Genomic DNA, 27,880 nt, shown 5'->3' on the forward strand with positions numbered 1-27,880 from the left:
TGTCCAATAGAATCCAAGAGACTCCAAAGGAGTTCCTACCCGGTCCTTCAACGACTGATAACACTTGTTTGGGCAGCGTATGGTTACCTAAGAGACATATTTAAGAACAACATCCCGATAGCTATGAAATAGAAGACATTAGGGAACATATTAGGTAAAATAATTAATTGCAGTTTTAAAGAATGTGTAGATTATAGATATTGTATTTATGTTTTTAAAGTCAGTCGATTTTAGAACCTCCATAGGATGAGATCGAAATAAAAACTTTGTTTTAAGCACTTGCGTATTTTTTAATAGAGATAATTTTCTGCAATCAAAAGTTATTTTCTATAATTTATTTTCGAATCTAGGGATCTTCGCGTAAAGTAACTCGTGGACATCCCAACTTAACAATACCAGAAGAACCAAATAAACTTAAAGATATTTTAAACTGTAATGTATCAAATACAATCAAATTCCGTAAAGGACATACATTTACTATATAAAATGTAATAGTTATGTATATTATTTTGTAATTTGTAATTACATAGTATATTTATAGTAATAAATCTACATAATTTATGACCAAAATTAAATTTAATTGTAGGGTCCATCGGGGAAACCTGGAGTGCCCGGACTTCCTGGTGCTGAGGGATTACCCGGGATAAATGGTAATCCGGGACAACCAGGTCCCAAAGGTGAGCAGGGTGCTTCAGGATCGCAAGGAACAATAGGATTTCCTGGTAGCCGGGGAATTAAAGGAGATGAGGGGAAAAGAGGTCCTCAAGGTGAAAAAGGAGAACAAGGGGAACGTGGTATAGAAGGGGAGAAGGGGGACATGGGAGCCAAAGGCGATATTGGACCTTTGGGGCCTCAAGGTGTACCAGGTTTAGAAGGTGTGGAGGGACCAAAGGTATGTAAATAGAAGATATAGAGTACACTTACATTCATTATAAAAATTTCGTTTAAACAACGCTTTATGCCTGGTTGTACCAATAGATCTTAAACTTATTAAGAAGTGCCTTAAGCTTAAATATAAATGTGTATAAGTGTAACCTAAATTAGGCATTAATTATTCATTAAACTGGTTATTAAAACCAATATTAATAAAAACGTCATTAAGAAAAGATATCTGCATTATTCAATTCTCATTTTATGATTTAAGGGTTTTGATGGTCCACGTGGAGAGACTGGTGAAATCGGTCCGCCTGGAGAGAAAGGAAAGGAAGGTATTCAAGGCCTTATCGGTTATCCAGGATCGGCAGGTGATAAAGGAGACAAAGGAGCAACTGGAAGACTCGGACCTGATGGAGAAAAGGGAGAAAGAGTTAGTAATATAGCATAGTAATCTTACTTACTAATAATAATTACTAATAATTGTCATTTAAATAAATCCCTTTAAGTATTATTTTTAAGTTTTTAGATAAAATAACATTCTGTTCATTTTTAGGGCCACACAGGACCACAGGGTGAACGTGGTGAACAAGGACCAAGAGGCTTTAGAGGAGGCAGAGGAAGAAGAGGATCCGATGGTTTGCAGGGTCCAAAAGGTATGCAATTAATAATCAATTTGCAGAAAACGTTTGAATATTCCTAAAAAAAAGCGATTTTTGATAGTGTAAACAATTTTTAAAACTCTGCAAACATTATTTTTCAATCTGCATTTAAAATTAATTTTTATCAGGTGACACTGGGCAACCTGGTCCACCCGGCGTCCAAGGAGAAGTTGGACCTCCAGGTCCTGAAGGTGGTAGAGGTTTTGCAGGACTTCCAGGAGGTGTTGGACCTTCAGGAAAAGATGGATTGCCTGGTCTATCAGGAGAAAGAGGTCCACCTGTAAGTAACCATTGTCAACGACTATTAATCTTAACACATTTTTATTCAGCCGTTTATTTTTTTCTCTTTCTTTTAGCAATTGTCGTGATATAATTACCTTACTTATTAGTGTTTTGTAAAGTTTCACAGTGGTTTTGGAGTAGATTACTATTTCTTTTTTTTTTGTCATTAGATTTAATTTCATTTTTACAATGTGTGTGTGGTATATATTAAGAAGAAACTTTGGTCGAATCAGTGTGAACGGACAACAAATAGAAAAAGTAAAAACATATTTACACCTATATTGGTACGAACGTCAATGATAATTGGGACCATTCCCTAGAAATAAAAAATGTAGGATAAAGAAAGCAAGATCTGCATTTCAAAAGATGGCTAAGCTATCCAAATATCATGATTTATCAATACCCATAAAAATCAAGTTACTATGATATTATATCTTTCCTATACTGCTGTAAGGAAATGAGTCGTGGACTCTCATGGACGCCACCTACAAGAAAATTGAGGAGTTCGAAATGCGACTATCGTCGAAACCTGAAGATACCTTATAGTGTTATAACACATTACGAATCTTAACGTTTTATTAAGAATTCAAAAAGCCAAAGAGCTGTTAACCACAATAAAGACAGCCAAAATCGAATACCTCGGTCGCATCATAAGGAATAGCGAAAGATATGGATTGCTACAACTAATTTTGCAGGGAGAAGTAGAAGGAAAACGTGGACCAGGAAGGCGAAGGATTTATTGGCTGAAAAATCTACGTACGTGGTTCCACATAAGAACCACAAATCTTTTCAGAGCAACAGTGTGCAAAGTACAGATTGCCATGATTATCGCCAACATCCGAAACGGATAGGCACCAAGAAGAAGAATTGTAGTAGATATTTAAAATTTTCCTGATCTTCTCTATGTTTTACTTGTTCTAGTATCAAACTTAACTCCAATTTTTTTTGGAGCATCCTACATTTCTTCTTCGTTTCGGTTTGGAATTTGGCCCAGCACAGTTCATCTAATTCTTTTCTAGTAGATTACTATACTCCTAAAATCAGTTATTGTAATAAAATTAATTTTACCTCGGTTAAGTGTAATTATTAAGATTATTTTTTATAGGGCGAACCGGGAAAACCAGGACCATCAGGACTTCCAGGAGTTATTGGTCCTCAAGGACCCACAGGAGAACCAGGACCTATAGGAGAACCGGGATCACCAGGATTACCAGGTATTCCTGGCGAAGCAGGATTACCCGGAGATTCAGGTAAGGAAGGACCCTCTGGACCTCCGGGACCAATTGGCAAACCTGGTCCGCCTGGCTTAACGGGACTCCCTGGTTTTCCGGGAGAAAGGGGAGCTAGTGGATTGCCAGTAAGTTACATACATATTTATTCTAAAAGTTCACCGATCATCTACTTGTAAGAGAAAATAAACAATATATATTTCTTTGATGTAAAAGGGTTCACCTGGTACCAAAGGAGATATTGGCCCGGTAGGCCCAGCTGGTGCCACAGGAGATAAAGGTCAACAAGGAGACTCCGGAAAAGATGGCCCCCCAGGACCGGAAGGCAGGAAAGGGCCACCAGGTCCACCAGGATCAGGGGGAGCCAAAGGCGAAAGAGGAGAAAGGGGCGCCCTTGGTGTTGCAGGAAGAGATGGACTACCGGGAATGAGGGGACTTCCAGGAGCTCCGGGACCCGTAGGACCGCCCGGAGAAGATGGAGATAAGGGAGATATTGGACCACCCGGTGAGAAAGGATTCAAAGGCAGCCAAGGAGAGGCAGTAAGTATTTTAATTATTACAAAGATATAACAGTAAATTATAAAATCCACAAGGAAAAGAAAAGTTTTCCTGTAGTTGGCTGTATACCATCAATCACAAAATTGGAAAGAAATCCTTTGTAAAAGGTATAAAATTTTTTTTTATTAAAAATCCCTTAAAAGGGCTACATCACAACAAAACGTTTTCGATTTTTATAAAAAATCATCATCAGTGTTCGATAAACTGGATGCTAGCTGAGCCACAAAAGAAAATATCTGGGTAAAAACCCTTTACATAAAATATAGATGCCTTAAAAGTGCATACTTCAATAAGTTGCCATTAAGTCATTGAAATTTGATCAACTCAATTTGGATCCCACGTGTTGGGAAACCTGTATACTTTACCTTAGGTCATTATCCTGTTTGCCATGTGACCACCACAGGCCTTTTTATTGAAGTATGCACTTTTAAGGCATCTATATTTTATGTAAAGGGTTTTTACCCAGATATTTTCTTTTGTGGCTCAGCTAGCATCCCGTTTATCGAACACTGATGATGATTTTTTATAAAAATCGAAAACGTTTTGTTGTGATGTAGCCCTTTTAAGGGATTTTTAATAAAAAAAATTTTATACCTTTTACAAAGGATTTCTTTCCAATTTAGTAAATTATAAAATATAATTTCTTCTTAAAAATTGAATCATCTTAATCTTTGCTGTTACTTATAGGGACCAGTGGGGAGTCCCGGAACTCAGGGACTACGTGGTGAACCTGGACCAGTAGGTTCGTCAGGAGAAAGGGGGCCCCCTGGACAGATGGGTAGAGCAGGAACAAAAGGTGAGGACGGGCCTAAAGGTTTACGTGGACCGGCAGGCCCAGCTGGACCACAGGGATTGCCAGGTTCAGCTGGAATTAAAGGAGAAGTAGGTGATATTGGTGAGTATATACTCGAATGAAATAACATTTCCTTATCTACTTTCAATTCATATTGTAATTCTCTTTATTTGGATATGCCTACTTTATAAATACGTTTGTCCTAAACACAGTTATTGATGTTCTCAGGACAAAAGGGACCACCTGGTCAAACAGGCTCACCAGGAGAACCTGGACCAAGGGGACCAAAAGGAGTGGAAGGCATTCAGGGACCGTCAGGAATGGAAGGTCCGCAAGGCATGAAAGGAGATAGTGGACAATCAGGTTTGCCCGGACCACCCGGAAGCGAAGGAAAACCAGTAAATATTTGTTTTTTACTTAAAATGTATTTCTTTAAGTTAAAGTAGCTCATCGGCTTTTCAGCTTCTTATAAATTTTAAAATTTAGTTTAGTTATAAATTAACAACTTCAACTTCTACAGAACTGACTATCGAAGGGCTCGGGTGAAGATAATGGTAAGTCACATTTCTGCAAATATCCAGAAACTCAACTTAAAAGTTTACCAATTAATTACTCTGTTGTAATGACATTTGTCAGAGCAGTATTTTCACATGTATAATTGTTAATCTTCTAACTAGCTTACTTTAACTTCACGGCTGAAAATTAAGTTTAGTTTTATTAGTAAAACGATACTTTGAATAAAAAACACTGTAGATACCATTTTTTACGTTTATTGAATTGCACATAGGTTATAAAAATGAAACAAATATACTTAACAATGTTATTAGAAATAATCACAAGAAACAATAATAGAAATAAGAAATACATTACAGGGACTTTGCAAATAGCGACCTGTAAAACTCGTGATGAACGCTGGGAATCCATTCCAAACACGAAAGTACATGTTCAAGTTTACTAGGTTCAATACCAAGCCGTGTAGCATATTTTTTCTGAAGATCTTGAATAAAATGTTCTTGTAGGATCCCAGTTCTTCCTCTTTTTTGAATTGAGTATGAATTAAACTCACCATTGTATGTATCAGCGATTTCGATATGTTCAAAGTTTTCAGCAGAGAAGCGCATTCGCACAGCATTTCTAATACTACATGGATTAGCCGGTGTAGATTTGGGTTGTACAAAATAGTTTCTCATTTCAGACACTTTTAAAAAATCTTCTTGATTCATCTTGTAAACGATGAATGGATTTTACCTTTGGCATATTCTCAGTATGTTTTCCCACTCAGCTGGAGAATATACATATTGACAATGAGCTCGTACGTATTTTTCTACAACAGCAAAATCTCTGTCTGATGGTAACATTGTGTGTCCAACCTGTGGAAAAATATGTATTATTTCCTTAAAATTTCCCAGAGCTAGTAAACGAAGCCACACTCCAACCAAAGACCAGTTTTTATTTTGGCCGATGCAGTTATCAGAAATAGCTATTAACGTATGTCCTTTAATATTGTGCATTTGGAAATGTTTAAGCAGACAGCTTCCGATCTCGTCTGCGCCTCTAGCAGCGGTTGACTCGTCCCATAAATAAAAGTATCCCTGTGAGGGATACAATGAGTGTATACCGAGATTGTAAGAAAAAAGTTTATTTTTATAAAATGTAGGACCAGTAGACAATTTGGTGGTTGGAAGTGCTTGTTTAAGGTCAAATGTTATTGCATATGTTTCGTTGTTCTCTTGTGCTGTTTTTGTTGCGTTTTTTATAGCGTCTTGTCCAGCTTTAGCCTTCCTGTGATGCAGTTCTTGCTTCAATTTTAGCGCTTGGAATTGTTCCTCATTTCTTTGTATCGTAGCCTCTTTCATACTAACATAGAATTGAATCACATATGTGGCACGTGTCAGATTTAGGTGATTTAAATTTAATATTAAAATCCTCGGTAAATACTCTTCGAAACTTATCAGCAGATACACATTCTTGATTTTGAGACAGACATTCAATTTTGTAAACCTCATAACACTTCTGTATTGTATAGTCCATTGTCATAAAATACGTGTTACAGTTGTCATTTCGGGAATAGTGACTCTCATATTTTGGGAGTCTTTCAATAAATTCTTTAAGAAATAGGATGTGCTCATTAGAAAACTTTTTTTTGTGATTTGCATGACGTCCTCTTCCATCCATTTTCGGCGTTAGTAAACCTTGTTTGATGTTTTTAGCAATATTCTCGACTCTACCCCTATTATGTTGTAGTCCATGAATATTCAGAAATGCTTTCTTACAAATTTGATACCTCGTATTGCCTGTAGCTGTTATTAAATATTCGACAGTGTGACTCCTTCGGGAAGGCGAGTCCTTTGGTTTGGTAATGCGGGCCTTTATTTTAATCTGCATGCATCCAAATAAATACGCATTTTGTGTATTAAAATTATTTATCTCCCAAAACTTCTGAAAAATACTTTTTCCACCTACCTCTACTGAAAGTATACTTTTCCGGACGTGATTGTAGGGAGCAAAGTTGTACTTTTCCTCCCTAGGGAGGAAAATATTTTTCCTCCCTAGGGAGGAAAAGTAAAAGTGACGTCATGGTATTTCATCCATGAAATATAACTTATTGGCGCCCTGTACAATATCTATTTTCTATTACGTAAGTATCTATACATTTTAACGTTTATTTAAAAACATTCTCTATTTTGCAGAATGGTAAAAAACAGTAAATTGTTATTCTGATTTAACAATGTTTACATTAATAATTTGACTTATATTTGACAGTTGACAGTTATATTGTACCTACTTGTCAGTTTTAGTTCTAATAAATTTTGTTGGTTAGTTACATAAATAAATTAAGTAAAAATGAAAAAAGGAGGAAATTATTTGAGGAAGGCGGAAAAACCATATGTATAACATGGGAGTAAAGTGCCCTTTCCTCCCTTGAATGATTACTGCCCTCCGCTACGCGTCGGGCAGTAAACTTCATTCTCGGGAGGAAAAGGAGCTCTTTCCTCCCTTGTTATACAAATAGCTATTCCTTTCGTCTGCTGATACTACCTCAAAACATTTTCTTTTGCACAAACAATCTTCTCCCATCGATTTTTGTAGTATAACGTTTCCCTTTCCTCTTTTACAAGTATATGATTGACCACTGTTCCGTTTGTTTTGTTGTCGCTGATCAATGTTACATCCGCGTTTCCTTTTTCTTCCTCGAACAGAGTTTTCCTTGTCAGGTTCACCAGATACTGCATTAGTATTGTTGTTGGGCAAAGGTGTACGCCATATCTTACGATGTTTCTGCAAAAGAAAATAAATTTGTACATACAGAACATTTTTAAACATAAGAAAATTTCGGGTCAATGCATTTTAAATGCATACATTTTTTAGAATCCTGAGAAAAATAATAAGTATTTTTGAAAATTTAAACACAGGATGGAAGATTACATTGTTACCGAAGGTCGAATGTCCCTTAGAATAAACAAAAAGTTTCTTTTGAATAAGATATTTAAAATTAAAAATCACACTAAATTTTTTCTTCATTTTCAGCCCCGTAACTTATTAAAATAAACATTATAGAAGTTTTCAAGTACTTTCGGCCCTCGGTAATAATGTAGTCTTTCATTCGGCGTTTAAATTTTTCGAAAATACTTATTAGTTTTCTCAATTTTCGAAAAAAATAAATGCATTTAAAAGCATTAGCCCGATCTTTACAATGTATCACTGCACATGTAAATTGATGAAAACAATGGTAACTACTCGTGAATTGGTTATATTCGTTAGTTTCGTCATTATACGTAAAAAATGGTATCTACACAATTACCATTATTTTCATGCTAAATGAAGTTAGAGACAAATATTCACAAACTTACCTTTTTCTTGCCAATCTCTTCGTTAAAACTGTAGTCTGGATCTTTATCGCTATCATCGCATTCAGAACTACCATTTGTGTCACATATTTCTTGCAAATTTCTCTTATTTTGTTCACACAACAACTTAGTGTTCGCTGCCATGATGACAGATACCATTATATTCGTCACGACGACTGTTAGTTACCAGGATGTTAGGGTGCTACTGTAGCGCCATCTATCAAGATATCGATAAATCTTCACAAGGAATCTATTTCTAGCCACATTTACCATTAATTCCATATAAAAAGTAGATTTCGCCAAAAATGTTAGATACCATTATCTTCACCCGAGCCCTGTTAGAGAAAGTGATATTGCGTTATTTTAGGGAGACCTTGGTCCAACTGGCCAAAAGGGAGATGAAGGAAAAGCTGGTATTCAAGGCGCGATAGGGCCTAGAGGTCCTCCCGGACCAGAAGGTACCAAAGGATCAGCAGGAGCCCCAGGTTTTCCTGGCCCCCCTGGAGAACCAGGTCCGACTGGACTGAAAGGAGAACGTGGACAGGACGGTGATGATGGTAAACAAGGAGAAGCTGGAGCACAAGGAGAACAAGGTTTACCTGGAAAAATGGGACCAATTGGTCCAGCAGGAAGACCTGTAAGTTGTCCAACTTTGTATATTGATGGTTTAAGTACAAATATATTATAAAAATAATTGTAGGGTCCTGAAGGTCCAGCTGGCCAGCAAGGCAATGCTGGTCCTATAGGAGAAAAAGGTGATAAAGGAGCGACAGGAGCACCTGGTCTGCAAGGTCAACCAGGACCTCAAGGTGTTCCAGGACCATCCGGTCCAGTTGGGGTTGTTGGAGCACCTGGAGCCTCGGTTAGTATATTATAAAGATACATACCATTTTTGTATACGTATGATCCATACCATAATTGTATTCTAAAAGCTAAATTCTATGGTTTATTTTCAGGGCGAGAATGGTCCTCCAGGTCCGCCTGGTAATCCTGGAGATGAAGGTAAAGTAGGAGAAACAGGACCCAGAGGTGAAAAAGGAGAACGCGGAAGACGTGGTCCCAAAGGGCATCGAGGTGATATAGGGCCCCCTGGATCCAAAGGTGATGAAGGAGAACCAGGAAAGAGAGGCGAAAATGGACCTAGAGGTCCTGAAGGACTTAAAGGAAATATGGTAAGATTTTGATTTAAATCCAAGCTACCTATTCCAAGAGGAATATGTTTTATATTAACCTATTGCTAGAAAAGTTAAGTCATGGTGTTCATTTACGGTTTAATATTTAAAAAAAGAATGTGTGTGTACTTTGTACGCACGTAAGAAGTTATACTTATATTACATATCTGATTTGAACGAAATTGATATAATGTACTTTAAACAGTTTATTTATATTTTATTTAAATATTAAACTAATTTTAATACTTACTACTTTCCAAAAATTTTTATTAAGACAATACCAAAAATTTAAAAAAATAAAAGAATAAAACGCACACAAACACATTGAAAAATGCCACAAAGAAAAAATGATTTCTGAACGATAATAATTGTTGGCAAAAATTTTAAATAGGCATTTTCTGAAAAAAAATTATATAATAAATATACTTACAATCATAAAATGCATAAAAAAATAAAAAAATAAAAACTTGCATCGGGATTCGAACCCGCGAATTTGGGGACGCTTTGATTCGTAATCGAAGCCTAGACTCACTCATCCAATTACTCATTATTTGTCATGTGGAAAAATAGGGCAACTGAACGTTTTACTGTTTGAGAGTTATTCTGAATTTAAATCAAATTATGTAGTTTGATTTTTGTGGAAGAAAATATTAAAATATAACAAAACAGTAAGAAAACAATATATTAGATGAAGATTGGTAGAACGTTTGTTGATAATCAAATTAAGCATGTAAATCAAAGCATTACATACCTACTAGATAAATAAATCTACGCCAAAAAATCATAATTTAAAAATAAAAATCGGACCTAATTTCGGATTTCTCTCTAAAATCCCCATTCTTGAGAAAATAAATTTATTCCAACCTAATCCAAATGTACAATTACAATATGATTATAATAAAAACTACTTACCAAATTAGAATGAGTCCTTGTCCAAAATAGTCCAAAAGTCCAAAAATATATATGAAAACTATTTAAAAAGGCAGTATAACTATTAACTAACTTTTGTTTGTTGTTTCTTTTCACACAAATTTCAAAACGCAACAACCATAAATAATCAAACCACAGCTATGCCACAGCCGACATATTGAATAATTTTTGACATGTCATTTGAACATCCAATCAGAACAAAGTTGTAATGCGCATGCGCCCGGATCGTAGGTTTTAACATATAAAAATTCACCCTCATATCTATTTATTTATTTATTTATTTATTTATTTATTTTCAACGGGACACTGCCCAATAAGATTACAAGTTTATAAGTCCAATATACATAATACATGTGTCAATAATAATAAAACTACAGTAAAATAGTAATAATAAAACAATAATACAATAAAATATAAATATCACAAACTTAAACACATAAATCAGATTCATATATCACAATAATGAATATCCAACAACTACTCAAACAAACAAACGTCTGAGGCCAGAGATGAATTCAGACTTCGGTGCAAAGAAATCTAGATCAGGTTGAGTGTTTGCCCATCTTAGTGCTCGAGATAAAAAGTTGTTATATGCATAGTTGGTTCTATGGATAGGAACATAGAATGTTTGATTTAATCGAGTTCTGCGGAGAGGTACATGGAGACCAACCTGCTCAAGTAGCTGAGGACACAAAACTGTTGAATTAATTATGCCATAGAGCATCCTTGCATCCTTAATTACTCGTCGGTCACGCAATGAGAGAATACCCAATTGGGTTTCAATGTGATAATAATTTAACTGATTTAACTCAAAAGGTATACCCAGTTTATATGCTATGTACCTTAAGAACTTGTGTTGGACTGTCTCGATTTTTGTTATGTAAATATTGTAAGATGGAGACCAAACACAAGAACAATACTCTAGATGAGGTCTAACTAAAGAACAATATAGTAATTTAATTGCATCAATATTCTGAAAGTCTCTAGTGCATCTTTTTATAAAACCAAGCATTTGTAAAGATTTGGAAATTTTTGATGTATAATGTGATTCAAATAAAAGTTTACAGTCTAAATTAATTCCCAAATCACGAATTTCAGTAACCCAGTCAACAGGAATATTCTGTATATTATAATTATATTCTATTGGGTCTCTCGATCGTCCAAAAGAAATAGCATGACACTTAGATTCATTCAGGGCCATGGAATTCAACATAAAATATCGCCCGTAAAGAAGTATAACTTCAAAAATTATGTTACAGGGTCCCGTAGGACTATTAGGTCCTAAAGGTAACGATGGTCCTCCAGGTCTTACCGGTGTAGATGGCCCCCCGGGTCCAAAAGGTTCTGATGGTCCGACCGGAATTAAAGGTGAACCTGGACCTGTCGGACCAGTTGGTCCACCTGGAGCTCCAGCTGAAATGCCTTTGCTACCACCAGAAATGTTATTCCAAATTCAGGGTAATATGGATAAAGGGAACGCTCGTAGAAGAAGAGATGTAGAGGAGTTAATGTAAGTTCAATAAAGATCTATTTATAATAAAAAATTGTTTGAATTGAACAAAATTAATTATATTTTATATTATTCTTTTTTTAGAGCGGAATATGAAGATGAACTGGGATCGAAACTGGATGAAATATCAAAGGAAGATATGAATATGAAATTTTTGGAAATGTACAGTACTATTTATAATATGAGAATCGAATTAGAAACGTTTAGAAAACCTACTGGAACCAAAGATAATCCTGCAATGACTTGCAGAGATCTTTATTATGGACACCCGCACTTAAAAGACGGTATGAATTATATAACCAATCTTATGTCAGTACATTGTCCAATTATCGAACGTTGGCGATCATTTTGGCAATAGTAACTTTGTGTACGACAGCTCTAAATAGATAAGCGGTGGTCTCTTGATACCACAGGATGTTCTTCTTCGGCCTGGGCTACTTCTACCGAAGATCTTGTCCAGTATTATGAGCTGTAGAAGGTTATACCTCTCTGGATGTCTCATTACATGACCGAAATATTGTAACTTTCAAATTTTTATCGTTTTTATTATTTCTGTGCTCTTTTTCATTCGATGAAACTCCTTTTTACTGACAACCATAAGTTTTGTCTTAGAAGTATTAAGTTTTAGCCCATATTCATCACATACTTCGGTCACCCTGTTTATAAGTCGTTGCAAGTCTTCTTTATTGGAGGCGTATCTGAAATTGTTAACTTTAATTCCGTTGATTTTAATGCCTGCATATTCATCTAAGGCTTCTTTCGGAGCCTAAAATAAATTCCGAGTAGATATTATAAAGTAAAGGCGATAAAATACATCCTTGCCTCATTCCACGTCGTATTTCCACTACTAACGTCTTGTTCTGACCAATTCTTAGTCATCAATTCCAACCTGTAGCAAGACACCTATAAGTTTGTCATGGGTAGCTCGGTCAAAGGCCCTTTCGAAGTCGATAAAAGACATACACATATACGGTCGTTCTATATCCCTACACCTAATCACTCATACACATATGTCTACCTATACCTAATCAATATACCCTTTGAATAACGTTTCGCATAAAATTTATATTACAATTTTAGGTTGGTATTGGATTGATCCAAATCTCGGCATGAAAGATGATACTGTCTATGTATTCTGCAACATGACAGCTGAAGGAGAAACGTGTGTTTATCCAGATGTTCATAGCTCGAATGTACCTAATATTCCTTGGAGAAAAGAGGGGAATCACGAAAAATGGTACTCCAATATGAGAGGTGGTTTTAAAGTAAGTTATCTAAAATTTTAATAACCGTTTAAGTGTACAGGGTGTCCAGAAATTTTCCTGACAAATGAAGACTGGAGATTCCTTAGATAATATTAAGACAGTTTAACACAATTCATCTAGTCCGAAAAGGCGAAAATGCTTCCCAATGGAGCTAGAGAGAGCTCTTTAAAGAACTGGTACGTTTACTCGTATTTCTCTTCCACAGATAAATCCATTCAAGCTACTGCGAATTTCTAATACCGGTCATAGGGGTCCGTTTTGGGTAGGGCAGCGGTTATTTAATCACGTAACTTTTTTGTGTTTAACTTTTAAGTAATTTTGATACTAGATTATTAAATTGTCAGGTATTATAGTACTAAAAGATAATCTTGCTTTAAGTCGGTAGAATACACCGTTTTCTAGAAAAAATTTTTAAAATTTTTTTCAAATTCAAAAAACGAAAAATTTTCAAATCGATTTTTGTAGAAAACGGTGTATTCTACCGACTTAAAGCAAGAGTACCTTTTAGTAACTTACTACGTCACAATTTAATAATATAGTGTCAAAAAAGCTTAAAAGTTAAAGACAAAACGGACGCCTATGACCGGTACTAGAAATTCACAATTGAGGGGGCCAGACGTAAAAGGGTTTAAGTGCAGTTTTGATAGTTCTGAGATAATCAGCTTCAAAGTTGTTTGAGTTTTATAAATTCTAGGAGTCTTTACTAAAATGTGTCTAGTGTACAATGTACTATAAAATGATAAAAATATAAGGGTATACTATTGCTCTTACTATATCCTTCCTTTTTTTCAATAATTAAAAAAATGTACTTGAATCGGTACATGGTGTTGATAAATGATACTGGTGAAACGGTTCAAGTGCAGATGTTAACTACATATGACTAATCATTTTTGTCCCAGCTGTTATCCACGGTGTAACTACAACCGGCACGTTGCATAATACTTAATTAGTCTTCAAAATTGGTCACAAATCTAATATTTATTTACTTGAAATTAATCCTGTATTAACATGTGTTTACACATTACAGAATACTAGAAATAGTTTTGTGGTAAAATGGTTCAAGAGCACTTAAACCCGTTTATTAATATTTGTTTTTATAGAATACCAAAAATAGTTTGGTGGTAAAACGGTTCAAGCGCACGGTTAAATCTATTTACTACTTACTGCCAAAGCAAACTGCAATTATTGTTTTCAGTGAACTAAATGTAATGGCAATATATGGCGACTGTACGGCGAAATATGCTTAAATCGTTTTACCACCAAGTTCTAATACCATTTAAGTATGCGAATCTGTACTTAGAGTAAAATTTAAAAAAAGTGCACTTAAACCCTTTTACTTCTAACCCCCTCAATTGATGGAGTCGATTTATCTCTGGCAGATAAATAGGCGTACCATTTTTCGTTTCTCCAAATCGAAGCATTCTGGAGAAATAAAAAAAACAAATTACAAGGCGCCATCTTCAAAGAGCTCTAGCTCCCTTAGGAAGCATTTTCGAACTAGGTGAATTAGGTTAAATTGTCTTAAAATTATCTGAGGAATCTCCTGTCTTCGTTTGTCGGTAGAGTTTTTGGAAATAATAATTCTTGGAATTAAAAGTTCAAAAGTTTTTTGTGGAAGCAAAAAAATTAAACAAGGTGTGCCCTCTCTGTAATATTCATTGAATTCAAAATTGTATTGTTATACAATAAACTGAAGGAAAGTTGTTCATCAATAATACTCTCTCCGTCTCTTCGTCACTAATTTCATCAATCAAATAACGCAAAAAAGATAATTCTGTGTTTTCACCCATTTTACAACAATGATGAAAACGTCGGTATTTTACAATGGGTTCGATATCTCAAGGCAAACTTACAAAAAATCGAGATATACCTATTAGAACTATATTCTTATATAGCATCGGTTATTACCAGCTATTTATAATGAGAAATAAGCCACAATTTTACCAAAAAAAAAAAAGATTTTATTAACGTTTCGAAGTCCAAATCGGGTTTCGTTGTCAAAATACTACTAAAATAAACAAAAATGTTGTAGCTAAGTAAAATTTTTTTATTTTGAATATTTAAATATTTTTAGAATAAAAAATCCTCCTAAAACTTTATATGCTCTCATTAGAATTCGAAATATTTTTACGTAAAATATACTTACCTACCTACATATTATAACTAAAACTCACAATTAACAACAATCTATTCTTTCAAAGAGGCCCACAACTTAAACAACAACAAATATAATAAATTAACTATCAATAAACACTACTTTTTTATGAAACAACAATAACGAATTCTCAAATTAGCACACTACTGCACTGAACAGATATCGATAAAGATGACAGAACAGATTAGAGAAAATCTGACGCAGGTTTGACAGTGATAATTTCTCTATGTTGCCTAATTAGTTATTTAGTTATAATATGTTCGATTTCTTGTTGGAAATAAAAAATTTTAGTAGTTCAAAGATTACACAAAATCTATGCATGGGATAAAAAAGTTTATTTGAAGAAAGTTTTTTTTTCTTCTTAATGGCGGCACAGGCTCCTTTTTTTTCAATATTTTATTTAGTTATAGAGTAATTTATACGTACTAACATATTTCTGAAATTGGGCTCTGTACCGCCATTCTTTATTATATTACAAATATGTGTGCCAAATATCTCGACAAAATATTCAAAATTAGAGCCGCAATCTTGGAACGCGTTTGTTGCTACCTGTTGATCGTTACTGTAGCCTCTTAATTCTATTTATCTTTTTTTTTTAGATTACTTATGAAACTGTTGGCACGGTTCAAATGTCATTTTTGAGACTTTTATCAAAAGAAGCTTACCAAAATTTCACCTACACATGTATCAACAGCGTAGCATGGCATAACTCGAAGACCGATAAATTTGACATGTCGATCAAACTCCTTGGAGAAGATGATCACGAGTTTGGCTATAACTCACTAAAACCAAATATTTTGGTAGATGGTTGTCAGTCCCGAAATTCTAAAAGTGAAACGATATTTGAAATTCGGACTCAGAAATTATCTCATCTACCCCTTGTAGATTTTTATCCAATAGACTATGGAGCGCCTAACCAGGCGTTTGGATTTTCAGTAGGACCTGTTTGTTTTAAGTAGTATTTAAGTTAATACAAAAATGTTATTTGTTCTTGTTACAGCACCTTATTTATTTTATTATACGTGATATAAAAATATGTACATATTTCACTGCCTATTTTATACTTATTAGTTTGTAAGTCTTATTGTAAGGTTGTATTCTTCTGTACAGAGAATTAAAAAAAATATTAAAATTCATTTTTTTATGTTTAAAAGCCTAGTTAGCCCACATGAATCCAATCATGTACAAATAGAGTATGAGTAGACCAACAAATATCTAAAAAGGTACCTAAAAGGTGAACAGTACGACAAGGATGTCTCTCTCTCTCTCTCTTTCTCTCTCTCTCTCTCTTGCCTTTCCTCCTTATGGAGTATTGGGCGCTCTTGCGTTTCTTAGCCAAAAGTGAAAGATGGCTGATTGGCTGGATCAGCGCATGTCAGTTGGCTTTATAAACATGTCCCGCAAATGCTTCGTTTCGGAGATAGGGGGTGTTGTTTTCGTTACAATCGGACGATTTATTTATTGCTCTAAAACCGGTTGAGACATGCAGATGAAATTTGGTGAGTTTTAAGAAGTAGTTATTGTGCCTTTTTTGACATACAATTAAGAATCTTATATTGGCACACATAAGGGTCATATTGCCTGTGTGTGCGCCAGTGGCGAATATTAAATTCCTGATTGTATATCAAAAATGCGCAATAACTAGCTCTTAAAACCCACCAAATTTCATTTGCATGTCTCAACTGGTTTTAGAGCAATAAATAAGTCGTCAGGTTGTAAGGAAAATTTCAACACCCCCTATCTCGGAAACGAGCATTTGCGAAAAACTTCCTGTTTTGTCGAAAAACAAGGCTAGTTGTTAAAGTACCTAACTTTTTTATTATCTAACATAAGCGAATGTATAAAAAACGGGATTTTAAGAAAACATGAGGCTATAGTTTAGTTTTAATTCGTTCGCTGCCGTCTCGGTCAATATGACCAAGCATTTTTTTTTTCATTTTCATGCCAGAGACATATTTCCACGAATTTCTTAATATGGGTGACGTAAATTTCTTTCATAAGACTTCATTATCCGTGGAAATCTACTTCTGCGCAGCTTGGTCCAAAGAACGAATTTTTTTCCATCTGCAAGATACCACTTGTCTTGAACGTAAAAAACCATGCAAAACCATAGAATATTCCACAGAGTCACGCGAATTTTGAGAAAAAATCACAGTTTGATTGGTACACCCGGTATACAATGACAATAAATTACCGTCTAGCAACAATATTATTACAGCGATATTGTTAAAGCATAAGGCTATAACATGTTAAAAAATCACTCGAATAACAGGTTCAGGATATTCGAGACATCATAAATGACAAAATTTTAAGGTGTTGCGTTAATTTCTTGGAGAAGTGTATTTTAAGAGATTAAATAAAAGATGCATATGTGTATGAATCAGGTATATTTACATAATTTAAATCAAACTATACATAATATCTCAGGTATGGCATTGCATCTCTAATTGTTATGTACAATTAAAAACAATCAGAAACCTTTCTATTATAAATATTATACTCACACTTGCTTGAAATATGCTATTACTTCAAAGAAATAATAAGTTTCAACAGCCTTTATAAAATGTAACATAGTAAATACAAAAAATTATACCTAAATATAATTGTTTCATTTTTCATGCAATGAAAAAAATTATGGTTTTGCACAATAATTCCATTTTTTAAAGCACAAAAGAGTGTTTAAATTGCATAACTATCGAATATTTCTTCAAAATTTAATAATTAAAGTATTTTGTGAAAGTGTAATAAATAAAATGCATAGGTTTTACTTCAAAGTAAATTTTTTCTATAAAATAAACGTACAATATATTTTTAGGCAGACACGGTTAAATCTCAAAAAATAGAGAAGAGGTACACTGAACATTGGTTACACGATCAAAGATCAGATTAGACAGGAGTTAGACGGGGTTGTATACTGTCACCAGCATTATTTAACATATACTCTGAAAAAAGCCTTGGATGAATCAGAAGATGGTATTGCAGTAAATGGCCAACTTATAAGCAATATTAGATATGCAGACGATACAGTATTGCTAACAAATCAGTGGTGTCATGGTGTGGGAACGCGTGGGAACGCCGTTCCCGCACTGGTTAAGAAAAGAAAAAAAATAATAGAGAATTTAGGTTTTGTAAACAAAAATTAGCAGTGCGTTCCGGCACTGCGTTCCGACACTGCTAATTTTGCCATGACACCACTGTAACAAATGCACAGTGTCTCCAAATGATGATGGATGAAACATGTAACAAATACGGCCTAACTAAATTATAAGAAGACAAAAATGAATGACCATTAGTAAGAACACCAACATAAACACCCAAATTACAATAATCGATACACCGTTAGAAAGAATGGAGCGAATATACTATTTGAGCTGCAATATTAAGGATACTTGGGATCATAGCTACGAAATAAAAGCTCGTATTGAAAAAGCCTGAAGCTCTTTTAACGTTCTTAAAAAAATTCTCTGCAATTTATCTTTAAATATAAATATACGGATAAGAATTCTTAGATGTTATGTCTCTAGTGTCCTCCTCTATGGAGTAGAAAGTTGAAGTATTACAGAAGATGCCATAAAACGATTGGATGTATTTGAATTGTGGCGCTACCGACATATGTTAAGGGTCTCATATAATGGAATAAATTAATTTTATCTAAAATGGACCACTTTGGAGAAAAATCGCGAAACAGGTCGATTTTTATTTTTAAATTACAATTTTTTTGCATATATTTCATACTAGTGACGTCATCCATCTGGGCGTGATGACGTAATCAATGATTTTTTTAAATGGGAATAGGGGTCGTGTGGCACCTCATTTGAAACGGTGTTCAATTCTCTATTCAGTAATATAAATAATATCATTATTTATAGAGGGTGACCAAAAAAATAATTTTTGAATTAAATTAATTGACGCAAAAAGAAGAATGTATGTAATTTATTTAACTAAAAATACATTGTATTGCTGTCAGTAAATAGAAAAAAATGCTTATTTCACAAATAAACATTTCTTTTCGCTTAAATTAAATCACAAACAGCCTCCCACCTACCACTTGGCAGTTTGAACATTTAATTTAAGCGAAAAGCAATGTTTATTTGCCAAATAAACATTATTTCCTATTTTCTGAAAGTGATAGAATGTATTTTGAGTTAAATAAATTGCATACATTCTTCTTTTTTCGTCAATTAATTTAATTCAAAAATTTGTTTTTTGGCCACCCTGTATAAATAATGATATTAATGTTTATATTATTGAATAGAGAATTGAACACCCTTTCAAATGAGGTGCCACACGGCACCTATTCTCATTTAAAAAAATCATCGATTACGTCATCACGCCCAGATGAATGACGTCACTATTATGAAATATATGCCAAAAAATTGTAATTTAAAAATCAAAATCGACCTGTTTCGGGATTTTTCTCCAAAGTCGTCCATTTTAGAGAAAATTAATTTATTCCATAATTTAGCCCTTCTCTGTATACACCAAACAACTAACATAACTATTCTCCAGAAGCTAAGAAAAGACAAAGAAATTATACACCGTAAAGAACAGAAAATTGGCTTACTTCTGCCACATTATGCGTAATATAAATACTGATTTGTACAGTTGATTCTACAAGGCAAGATTGAGGGCAAGAGAGGCCCTGAACGCAGACGTATAATGGCTGGACAATCTAAGGAAATTAACTGGTCTAACGTCAACTGATCTATTCTGAATGGCTGTGTGTAGAATAAGATGGGTCTATGTGGTCGGCAACATCACTAGAAGATAGGCACCTATACAAGAACATTTCGAACAATTATCAGTTTTTCCTTGTATATGTTGCAGTTTTGTCTGCACTAATTCTCGGCAGACCGCAGAAACAATTTAAAAAATATATATTTCGATTTAATATGTATAATATATCGAAAAAAGCTATCTAAAAATGTAAAAAATATCAATAACAGCCAATCGTCAAAGAAAACAATGACATATTTGCTGGGTTCGAATACACTAAAAACATTCTTTTGTACTGCAAGTTAACATCGAATTAATGTTAGTGGTGTTAACCCTGACTACAAAAAATACCCTGAAAAATAATGAAACAAGCATATTTTTGATATTAATCGTTATATTATTGATTCAACTATTAAAATAGCAGAAAACAACGATATCAAATTGATGATCTCATGTTAAATAATCTCTTGACGAAAGTCCTGAAAACTGTTCATTGAGGAACACTAAAGTCCGCTTTTCGTAATAAATATCAGTCCAATAATAAAACGTTTTAAAATTTCATAACCTAAAACTAATAAAATGCACATTATCCAACAATATTTAAAAATAGTTTTACTTAAGTTCGGAACAGGGTATTTCTATACGTTCTTTACATAAAATAAATTAAAAAAATGTTAAAGCTAAATATTAATTCGTTAAAATTACATAACTATATTATTTTCAAAGTAATTAGACTTACAATAAGATATTTAAAAATATTGGATGCACAAAAACGATCTTTACAAAACAAAACTGCGAATTCTATGTTATTCCGTTAAAAAATTTAAAACAGACGCATATACGAACTCGATAAATATTGTCTAGCTTATAGAATATTTCATTCATAGTTCTCTACATAAGAAAAGACTCCAGTTTTGTACCCAGAAATCGTCAAAATCCAAAGAGGAGTTAGACAGGGATGCGTGCTGTCGCCACAATTATTTAATGTGTATTCGCAACTAACATTTCAGGAGGCGCTATGGGAAAGAACTGAAGGTGTAAGGAATGAAGGGAGCATCATTAATAACATAAGATTTGAAGACGATACTGCAATCATGGCAGAGAATGTACACGATTTACAAATTCTCAGACAATGAATATAAATAAAACCAAATACATGGTGATCTCAAAAAATCCTGACAATATACATCTGACATTGGATGGTAAACCGCTAGAGACGGCCGACAAGTATAAATACCTCGGAGCAATAATTATAAACTCACAATTAGATCAAGATGAGGAGATAAAGGTCGGAATAGAAATAACTCGAAAAGGATTTATAAAATACAAGTCAATGTTTACAAATAAGAAACTGAGTATGACCATCAGATTGAGGTTCGTCGAATGTTATGTTTGGTCGCAACTACTATATGGGGTAGAAGCTTGGACTCTAAAAGCCCAATCCGTAAAAAAATTGGAGGCATTCGAGATGTGGCTATATAGGCGTATTCTGCAAATTCCTTGGACTGCAAAAGTCTCAAACGGAGAACTGTTAAGACGAATTGGACATGGCAGAAAGCTTAAGCTGAACACAATTAAAATAAGAAAAAACATCGTATCTGGACCACAGACTTCGAAACGATAAATACTCTCTGCTACGTCGTCATACAAGGAAATTTAGACAGGAAAAAAGGCTTGGGGAGAAAGAAAAATCTTGGCTGAGGAATATCAGAGATTGGACTAACCTCAGTGTTGAACAGATATTTGACGTTGCAAAAGATAGAGAAGCGTTTAATGAAGTGATCGCCAACCTTCGTTAGAAGACGGCACAAGAAGAAGAAAACGATCTATAAACCCCAAAAACAATGTGGCATGGCAAAGCACCAGTTTGAATATCTTACACTGCTTGATTCCGATTTCTGTTGGTAGCGAGGTCAGAACCGCTCGATTGGTACTAGGACTTTCCAACCGTTAATTGATTGAGCGATTCCAAATCTAAAGTAAATTATTGTTACGCTGATCTCCCTTATCCGACCATCTGACCGAAACCAGTTCGGCTACTCGCGGCCAGTATGGAAAAAGAAGAGGCTATGGGCGGGCTTCGAAGATTAAAGAACAAAATGAGAACACATATTAGTCTAAGAGCTAGTGAACCCTCCGACTAACGGTCGTCCTGTAAGGCTAGAAATTTTTCTAGTGATAATTCATAGCACACCAAGGCTAAAAACCATGACCTGGCAGGCATCAGCGGTGCACGTGTATCTACCAGGTGAATCGAAAAGTGCAAATTTAGGGAGCAAAATAAACTTTCTCCCGTAAGGTTTAAATTTAAGTATGTGTTTGAGTAAGTCATTCAGAAGAAATGTGTACAATGACAGGCGATTCTGAAGAGCATAAGACCTTGCCAGGCGAGGGGAAAGATTAGGGGTTTTTCCTAAAATTATTTTTTTTTGCATCGAACAATTTTTTTTTAAGTTTTTTAAATCATTCCAAACAGAAAAAGTCTTTAGTGATTTTTCTCTAAGTTAATAGTTTTTGTTATATAAGCGATTGAAAATTTTGAAAATTGCGAAATCGGCCATTTTTAAACCTAAATCGGACATTTATCTAAAATTTCAAAGTTGCAAGGGTAGGTAGATATTCTTTAAACATTAATAATTGATGAAATCCCAAAGAGTTTTTTGCAGTACGATATCGCAAACCCCTTTGTTTTTTAATTGGTAATCAAGCGGGCGCGACACTGTAGTATAAGTGAGGACGTTTGAGTTGGCATAAATTCATTATCTCGAGAATGGGCAAATTTCAAGAGAAATCCTCAGACAGGTCGATTTTTATTTTTAAATTAGGACTTTTTGGCATATATAAATACTAGTGACGTCATCCATCTGAGCGTGATGACGTAATCGATGATTTTTTTAAATGAGAGTAGGGGTTGTGTGATAGCTCATTTGAAAGTTTATTTAATTCTCTATTCACTAATATAAACATTAACATAATTATTTATACAGGGTGTACAAAAATTTTTTTTATTAAATTAACTTTGATTAAATTTGACAAATAGAAGAAAACATTTTTTTGTACACCCTGTATAAATAATTATGTTAATGTTTATATTACTGAATAGAGAATTAAATAACCTTTCAAATGAGCTATCACACAACCCCTACTCTTATTTAAAAAAATCATCGATTACGTCATCATGCCCAGAAGGATGACGTCACTAGTATTATATATATATATATATGCCAAAAAGTCCTAATTCAAAAATAAAAATCGACATGTCTGATGATTTCTCTTGAAATTTTCCCATTCCCGAGATAATGAATTTATGCAAACTCAAACGTCCTCACTTATACTACAGTGTCGCGCCCGCTTGATTAGCAATTAAAAAAACAAAGGGGTTTTCGATATTTTATTGCAAAAAACTCTTCGGGATTTCATCAATCAATATTTAAAGAATATTTACGTACCTTGGCAACATTGAAATTTTTAGATAAATGTCCGATTTAGGGTTAAAAATGGCCTATTTCGCAATTTTCATAATTTTCAATCGCTTATATAACAAAAACTATTAAATTAAGAGAAAAATCACTAAAGACATTTTTTGTTTGGAATGATTCAAAAAACCTAAAAAAAATTGTTCGATGCAAAAAGAAGAATTTTAGGAAAAACCCCTAATCTTTCCCCTCGTCTGGCAAGGTCTTATACTCTTCAGAATCGCCTGTCATTGTAAACATTTCTTCTAAATGACTTACTTAAGCGCATACTTAAATTTAAACCTTACAGGAGAAAGTTTATTTTACCCCCTAAATTTGCACTTTTCGATTCACCTGGTAGATACACGTGCACCGCTGATGCCTGCCAGGTCATGGTTTTTAGCCTTGGTGTGCTATGAATTATCACTAGACAAATTTCTAGCCTTACAGGACGACCGTTAGTCGGAGGGTTCACTAGCTCTTAGACTATATAATACGAAAGCTGAAACACGCAGGCATTCATTACCTCGATTTTATGAAGTGCGCGTTTTTTATAATGTCGAAAATAAATTGTAAATAATAATTGTAGATATAAATTGTGTTGTAGTATAAAAAGTGAAAGTAATAAAGTTAAAAAAGACTTATAAATTAAGTGATTAAAATTCATAATAAATTAGGGGAAATAAAGTAAAAACATTTCATTATCATAAAAAAGTTAATTAATCTGTCAAACAAGTCGCTTGCAAAAATCCATTTGTAGAGGGCTTTATTAATTATTAAATGGATTTACTGTTAATTGGATAATACTATATTATGCAACGAGCATATAATGACGGTCATTCTGATGCAAGTAGACGGATACGACATGAGCCGCGAAGCGGCGAATGTCTAATAGAATACGAGCATCATAATGGCAATTAAATGCGACAAACATACAGCAATTTATGTAATTTCGTTATAGAATTTGCATTGTTGTTGTTTTAAGAAAGTTTGAGGGCACCCGATATTCGTTAAAAAAGATTACGATGTTATTTCGAAACACCCTGTTTCGGGGGTTGAATGGTTGGATAATGCGCCTAAATCAATTAAAAAATAATACACAAGCAACCACGTCTCTCGACGGACTATAAGACTAGCAATGAAAGATGACTAAAATCTTCATAATGAAGTACAAAAAGGAATATTCAACAAAAAATACATAACAGTACTGCCGCCTTTCACCAACTTATTTTTGTATTTTTGGCAGTGAAAACATATTGAATAAGATAATTTTTTAAAGATATTTGGTTGGTATAATGTTCTATTTAGTACGCAGGCTCCAACTTGCTTAAATGTAATACTTTACGTACAGTAAAACCTCCGTTAACCGAAACATTGTTTAACCGAAATGGCCGACAGTTTCAATAATTTCGTCAATAAAAAGTAAATTAAAAAAAAGCAATAAAATTAAGGAAAATGAACATGTTTAGAGTGTTTTTTAAAGAAATATTCTATTTTCTTTTGGGTTTTCCTTTGGCAACGATGTTTTGCACCTATATTTGTCCAATACCATGTAATTTGGTTCCTACAAGAAGAATAAAAAAACAATGATATTTTTAACCGAAATTCTTTAAACCAATTATTTCGGTTAACGGAGGTTTTACTGTATTACTTAAAAAGTTGAAAAACTAACAATAGATTTTTAGTAAATACTGATAAAAATTTGAAAAAATTAGTGAAAATCCTTTATATAAAAGGTATATTTCATTTAAAAAATCCCTTTCGGGCTACATCACAAAACATTTTCGAACTAAAACATCATCAATTTTTGCATGCTTCTTGAGCAACCAAAATATAGGGGAAACCCTTTAAATGTTATATCCTACTCTAATGAAAGCTCTAAATGAAATGAACTCTAAATTAAATCCAAATGTAGCTATTTAGAGTCCGTAATGTGAGGCTATGTGAGGAATATTTTAAACATCACACTTAATTTTATATGTAAATTTTCTATAAGTGTATAAAATTAAAAACGTCTTCCCTCCTATATTTTGGTGGATCAAGCATGTAAAACCTGCGGCTTTGATGATGAACTCTTTAGTTCGAAAACGTTCTGTGAAAGGGTTTTTTAAATAAAAATTTGGTTCTGGCCGGTTGTAGAATTTCCACGTTTTAACATTTTTCTGCTCGCTACCCAAAAATACTTTTAGAGCATCAGGAAACTGACCTAAGTAATCACAGAAGTGCTCACTAGGCATTGCTTGCTCAGATATTATCTCTGTCATCTAAGATTGTTACCTTACCTTGTTTATTTAAGGTATATGTAATGTTTCCAGTGGTCCTGTTATTTTTCTGTTACGTTTTGACTTGTGGAACTTTGGTCCAGAACATATTTTAACTCGTTAAGCCATTTTGATGTGTCTGTTTGACAATCATCATCATTATCAACAGATATTCCATCCATCATCGGATGTAAGCCTCCCTTAGATGTGTCCATTCCAATCTGTTTGCTGTTTTTTGCATCCATTCGTGGCCAGCCAATCGCTTGATGTAATCAGTCCATCTTGTTTGAGGTCTGCCTCTACTCCTTTTGCTTGCCCTTAGTCGCCACTCGAGAATTCGCTTCGTCCAACGATTGCTTTCCATTCTTCCGATGTGACCTGCCCAGTTCCTTTTTTGGCATGGCGATCTTCTGGATCACATCTGTTGACAGATGCTTGACAATAGTTGCTATATATTTGCAGTTTAACTAATTCTTGCAAAAAATGATTTCTAAACATGTATTCTACACCAAATATACAATTTTAAGCGAGTAAAGTGTTATTGACGTTGCTACCTTTTTAATGTCATACTTAAATAGTGCGTACGTTGTGTATCTGTGCCGAACTACATTAATACTGTGTAAGTTGGACTTTATTAGAAATTTTATAGCAACCAAATATCTTTGAAAACCTAAATAAAAATATATACCTAATAAAAAAGGCAAGGTAAGGTAGCCTTTGAATTTCGTTAAAAAACCGCAGAGATCGCATTCAAAAATTCTAACGTCAATAGCATCTAAATCTCAAATGTTTTAGAAGAAAAAAATATATTTTTTTTCGTCCGAAAACATTCTAATATAATATTCGCATCACAAATTTTAAAAGTCAATTTTGTAAAATGGTACAAGTAAAATAGAATTTTTATAAGAACAACTGATGTAAATTCACGAAAAAGTCAAAAAAGTTTTTTGTTATAAATTATATAGGTAGGTTATGTTAAAATAATATTTTTAAAATTGAATAAAGAAATTTAATTATTTATTAATTATTTAGAGTTTAAACAAATTATGCTATATAAAAATAATTTCAATAAATTATTATATTTGCTCCTAGCGCCACCTAATAACGTATCAACAAAGCATACGTTGTTTACATTTGACAGAACCGTCAAAGTCAAACTAAATATTAAACGAATTAAAAATAATCACTTGATCACTTGATAGTAAATTTAATTATTATATAAAATAATTAAAATGTTTAATAATAAAATTTGAGTATAGTTTGAAAGGAATGTATTAAAAACTAACGTTAAAAAGGTTAAATACAGTCGGAAAAATGAAAGAATAACCATGAACATCACATCAATCACTTATTTTGTATTTGCTGTCTTTTTCTATAACAAACGTTTGTTATTTTTATAGAAAAAGACAGCAAACACAAAATAAGTGATTGATGTGAGCGTTCATGGGTATTCTTTCATTTTTCCGACTTGCATTTAACTTCAATTGATTGGATCGGATTTAGCATGGCGAACAATTTTTATTAATTAAGTTGACAGCTCATAAAAACAATGAACCTTTATTGAGTTACTACTCAAAAACGTATTAATATAATGAAATTACTAATTCAGGAAATATGTTGAAGTGGGGACTTTAGATGAGAACTGCACACTAAAAGTATATTGGGGCTTCCATTAAACAATACCTGAATAATTTATTTTAAATATTTATAATGGGAAATAAGCCACAATATTATTAAAAAATGATTTTTATTAAATTTTGAGATTTTAATTTATTTCGAGATAAATTAATTTTGAGAGTAAATTAAATGTAAGACCAAATATTTACGATGTCGGGATAGTATCACGAGGTTTTTCCTGGTTTTTCCTCGTGATTTACTATGAGATCTCTAACGCGAGAATTTTAATGTCACCGTTGCATGTGGTTGTCTTTTTAAAGACAGACCAAATGCTATGATTTTTTTGTGACGGATATTCTTGAGTTGGGGTTGATTTCATGTAATCGAATGAACTATCTTTCAGTAAAGTCGTCCCAGGAACGCAACTCATAAATATTGGCAATATCATTTTAAAGTCTTCTACTTTAAAATATATCATATGTATCTGAATTGCCGATATAAATGAGTCAAATTAAATAAATTATTAGAAGAATTTTTTTTACTAAGCAACAACA

The 27,880-nt window shown here is 33.6% G+C and overlaps 2 protein-coding genes across 2 annotated transcripts in view; one reads left to right on the forward strand and one right to left on the reverse strand.

Annotated features, from left to right (window-relative positions):
* The window catches only part of LOC126887488 (collagen alpha-1(XI) chain-like), a 133,860-nt gene extending 117,447 nt beyond the window's left edge, over nt 1-16,413 (forward strand). The window contains exons 14-28 of the mRNA XM_050655059.1: nt 587-892; nt 1,145-1,306; nt 1,430-1,529; nt 1,664-1,815; nt 2,923-3,174; nt 3,263-3,586; nt 4,292-4,499; nt 4,626-4,795; nt 8,613-8,882; nt 8,946-9,107; nt 9,202-9,417; nt 11,607-11,857; nt 11,942-12,141; nt 12,938-13,122; nt 15,877-16,413. Of these exons, the coding sequence (XP_050511016.1) occupies nt 587-892; nt 1,145-1,306; nt 1,430-1,529; nt 1,664-1,815; nt 2,923-3,174; nt 3,263-3,586; nt 4,292-4,499; nt 4,626-4,795; nt 8,613-8,882; nt 8,946-9,107; nt 9,202-9,417; nt 11,607-11,857; nt 11,942-12,141; nt 12,938-13,122; nt 15,877-16,236 (3,318 nt within the window). The 3' untranslated portion in view covers nt 16,237-16,413. The remainder of the gene's footprint in view (nt 1-586; nt 893-1,144; nt 1,307-1,429; nt 1,530-1,663; nt 1,816-2,922; nt 3,175-3,262; nt 3,587-4,291; nt 4,500-4,625; nt 4,796-8,612; nt 8,883-8,945; nt 9,108-9,201; nt 9,418-11,606; nt 11,858-11,941; nt 12,142-12,937; nt 13,123-15,876) is intronic.
* A 1,234-nt stretch (nt 16,414-17,647) lies between these two features.
* The window catches only part of LOC126886823 (dual specificity mitogen-activated protein kinase kinase 7-like), a 67,452-nt gene continuing 57,219 nt past the window's right edge, over nt 17,648-27,880 (reverse strand). Inside the window, exon 11 of the mRNA XM_050653887.1 lies at nt 17,648-27,392. The gene's annotated coding sequence lies outside the window, so the exon portion shown is untranslated. The remainder of the gene's footprint in view (nt 27,393-27,880) is intronic.

This window comes from Diabrotica virgifera, chromosome 6 (assembly GCF_917563875.1).
Source record: "Diabrotica virgifera virgifera chromosome 6, PGI_DIABVI_V3a".
In the NCBI taxonomy this organism is placed as follows: Eukaryota; Metazoa; Arthropoda; class Insecta; order Coleoptera; family Chrysomelidae; genus Diabrotica; species Diabrotica virgifera.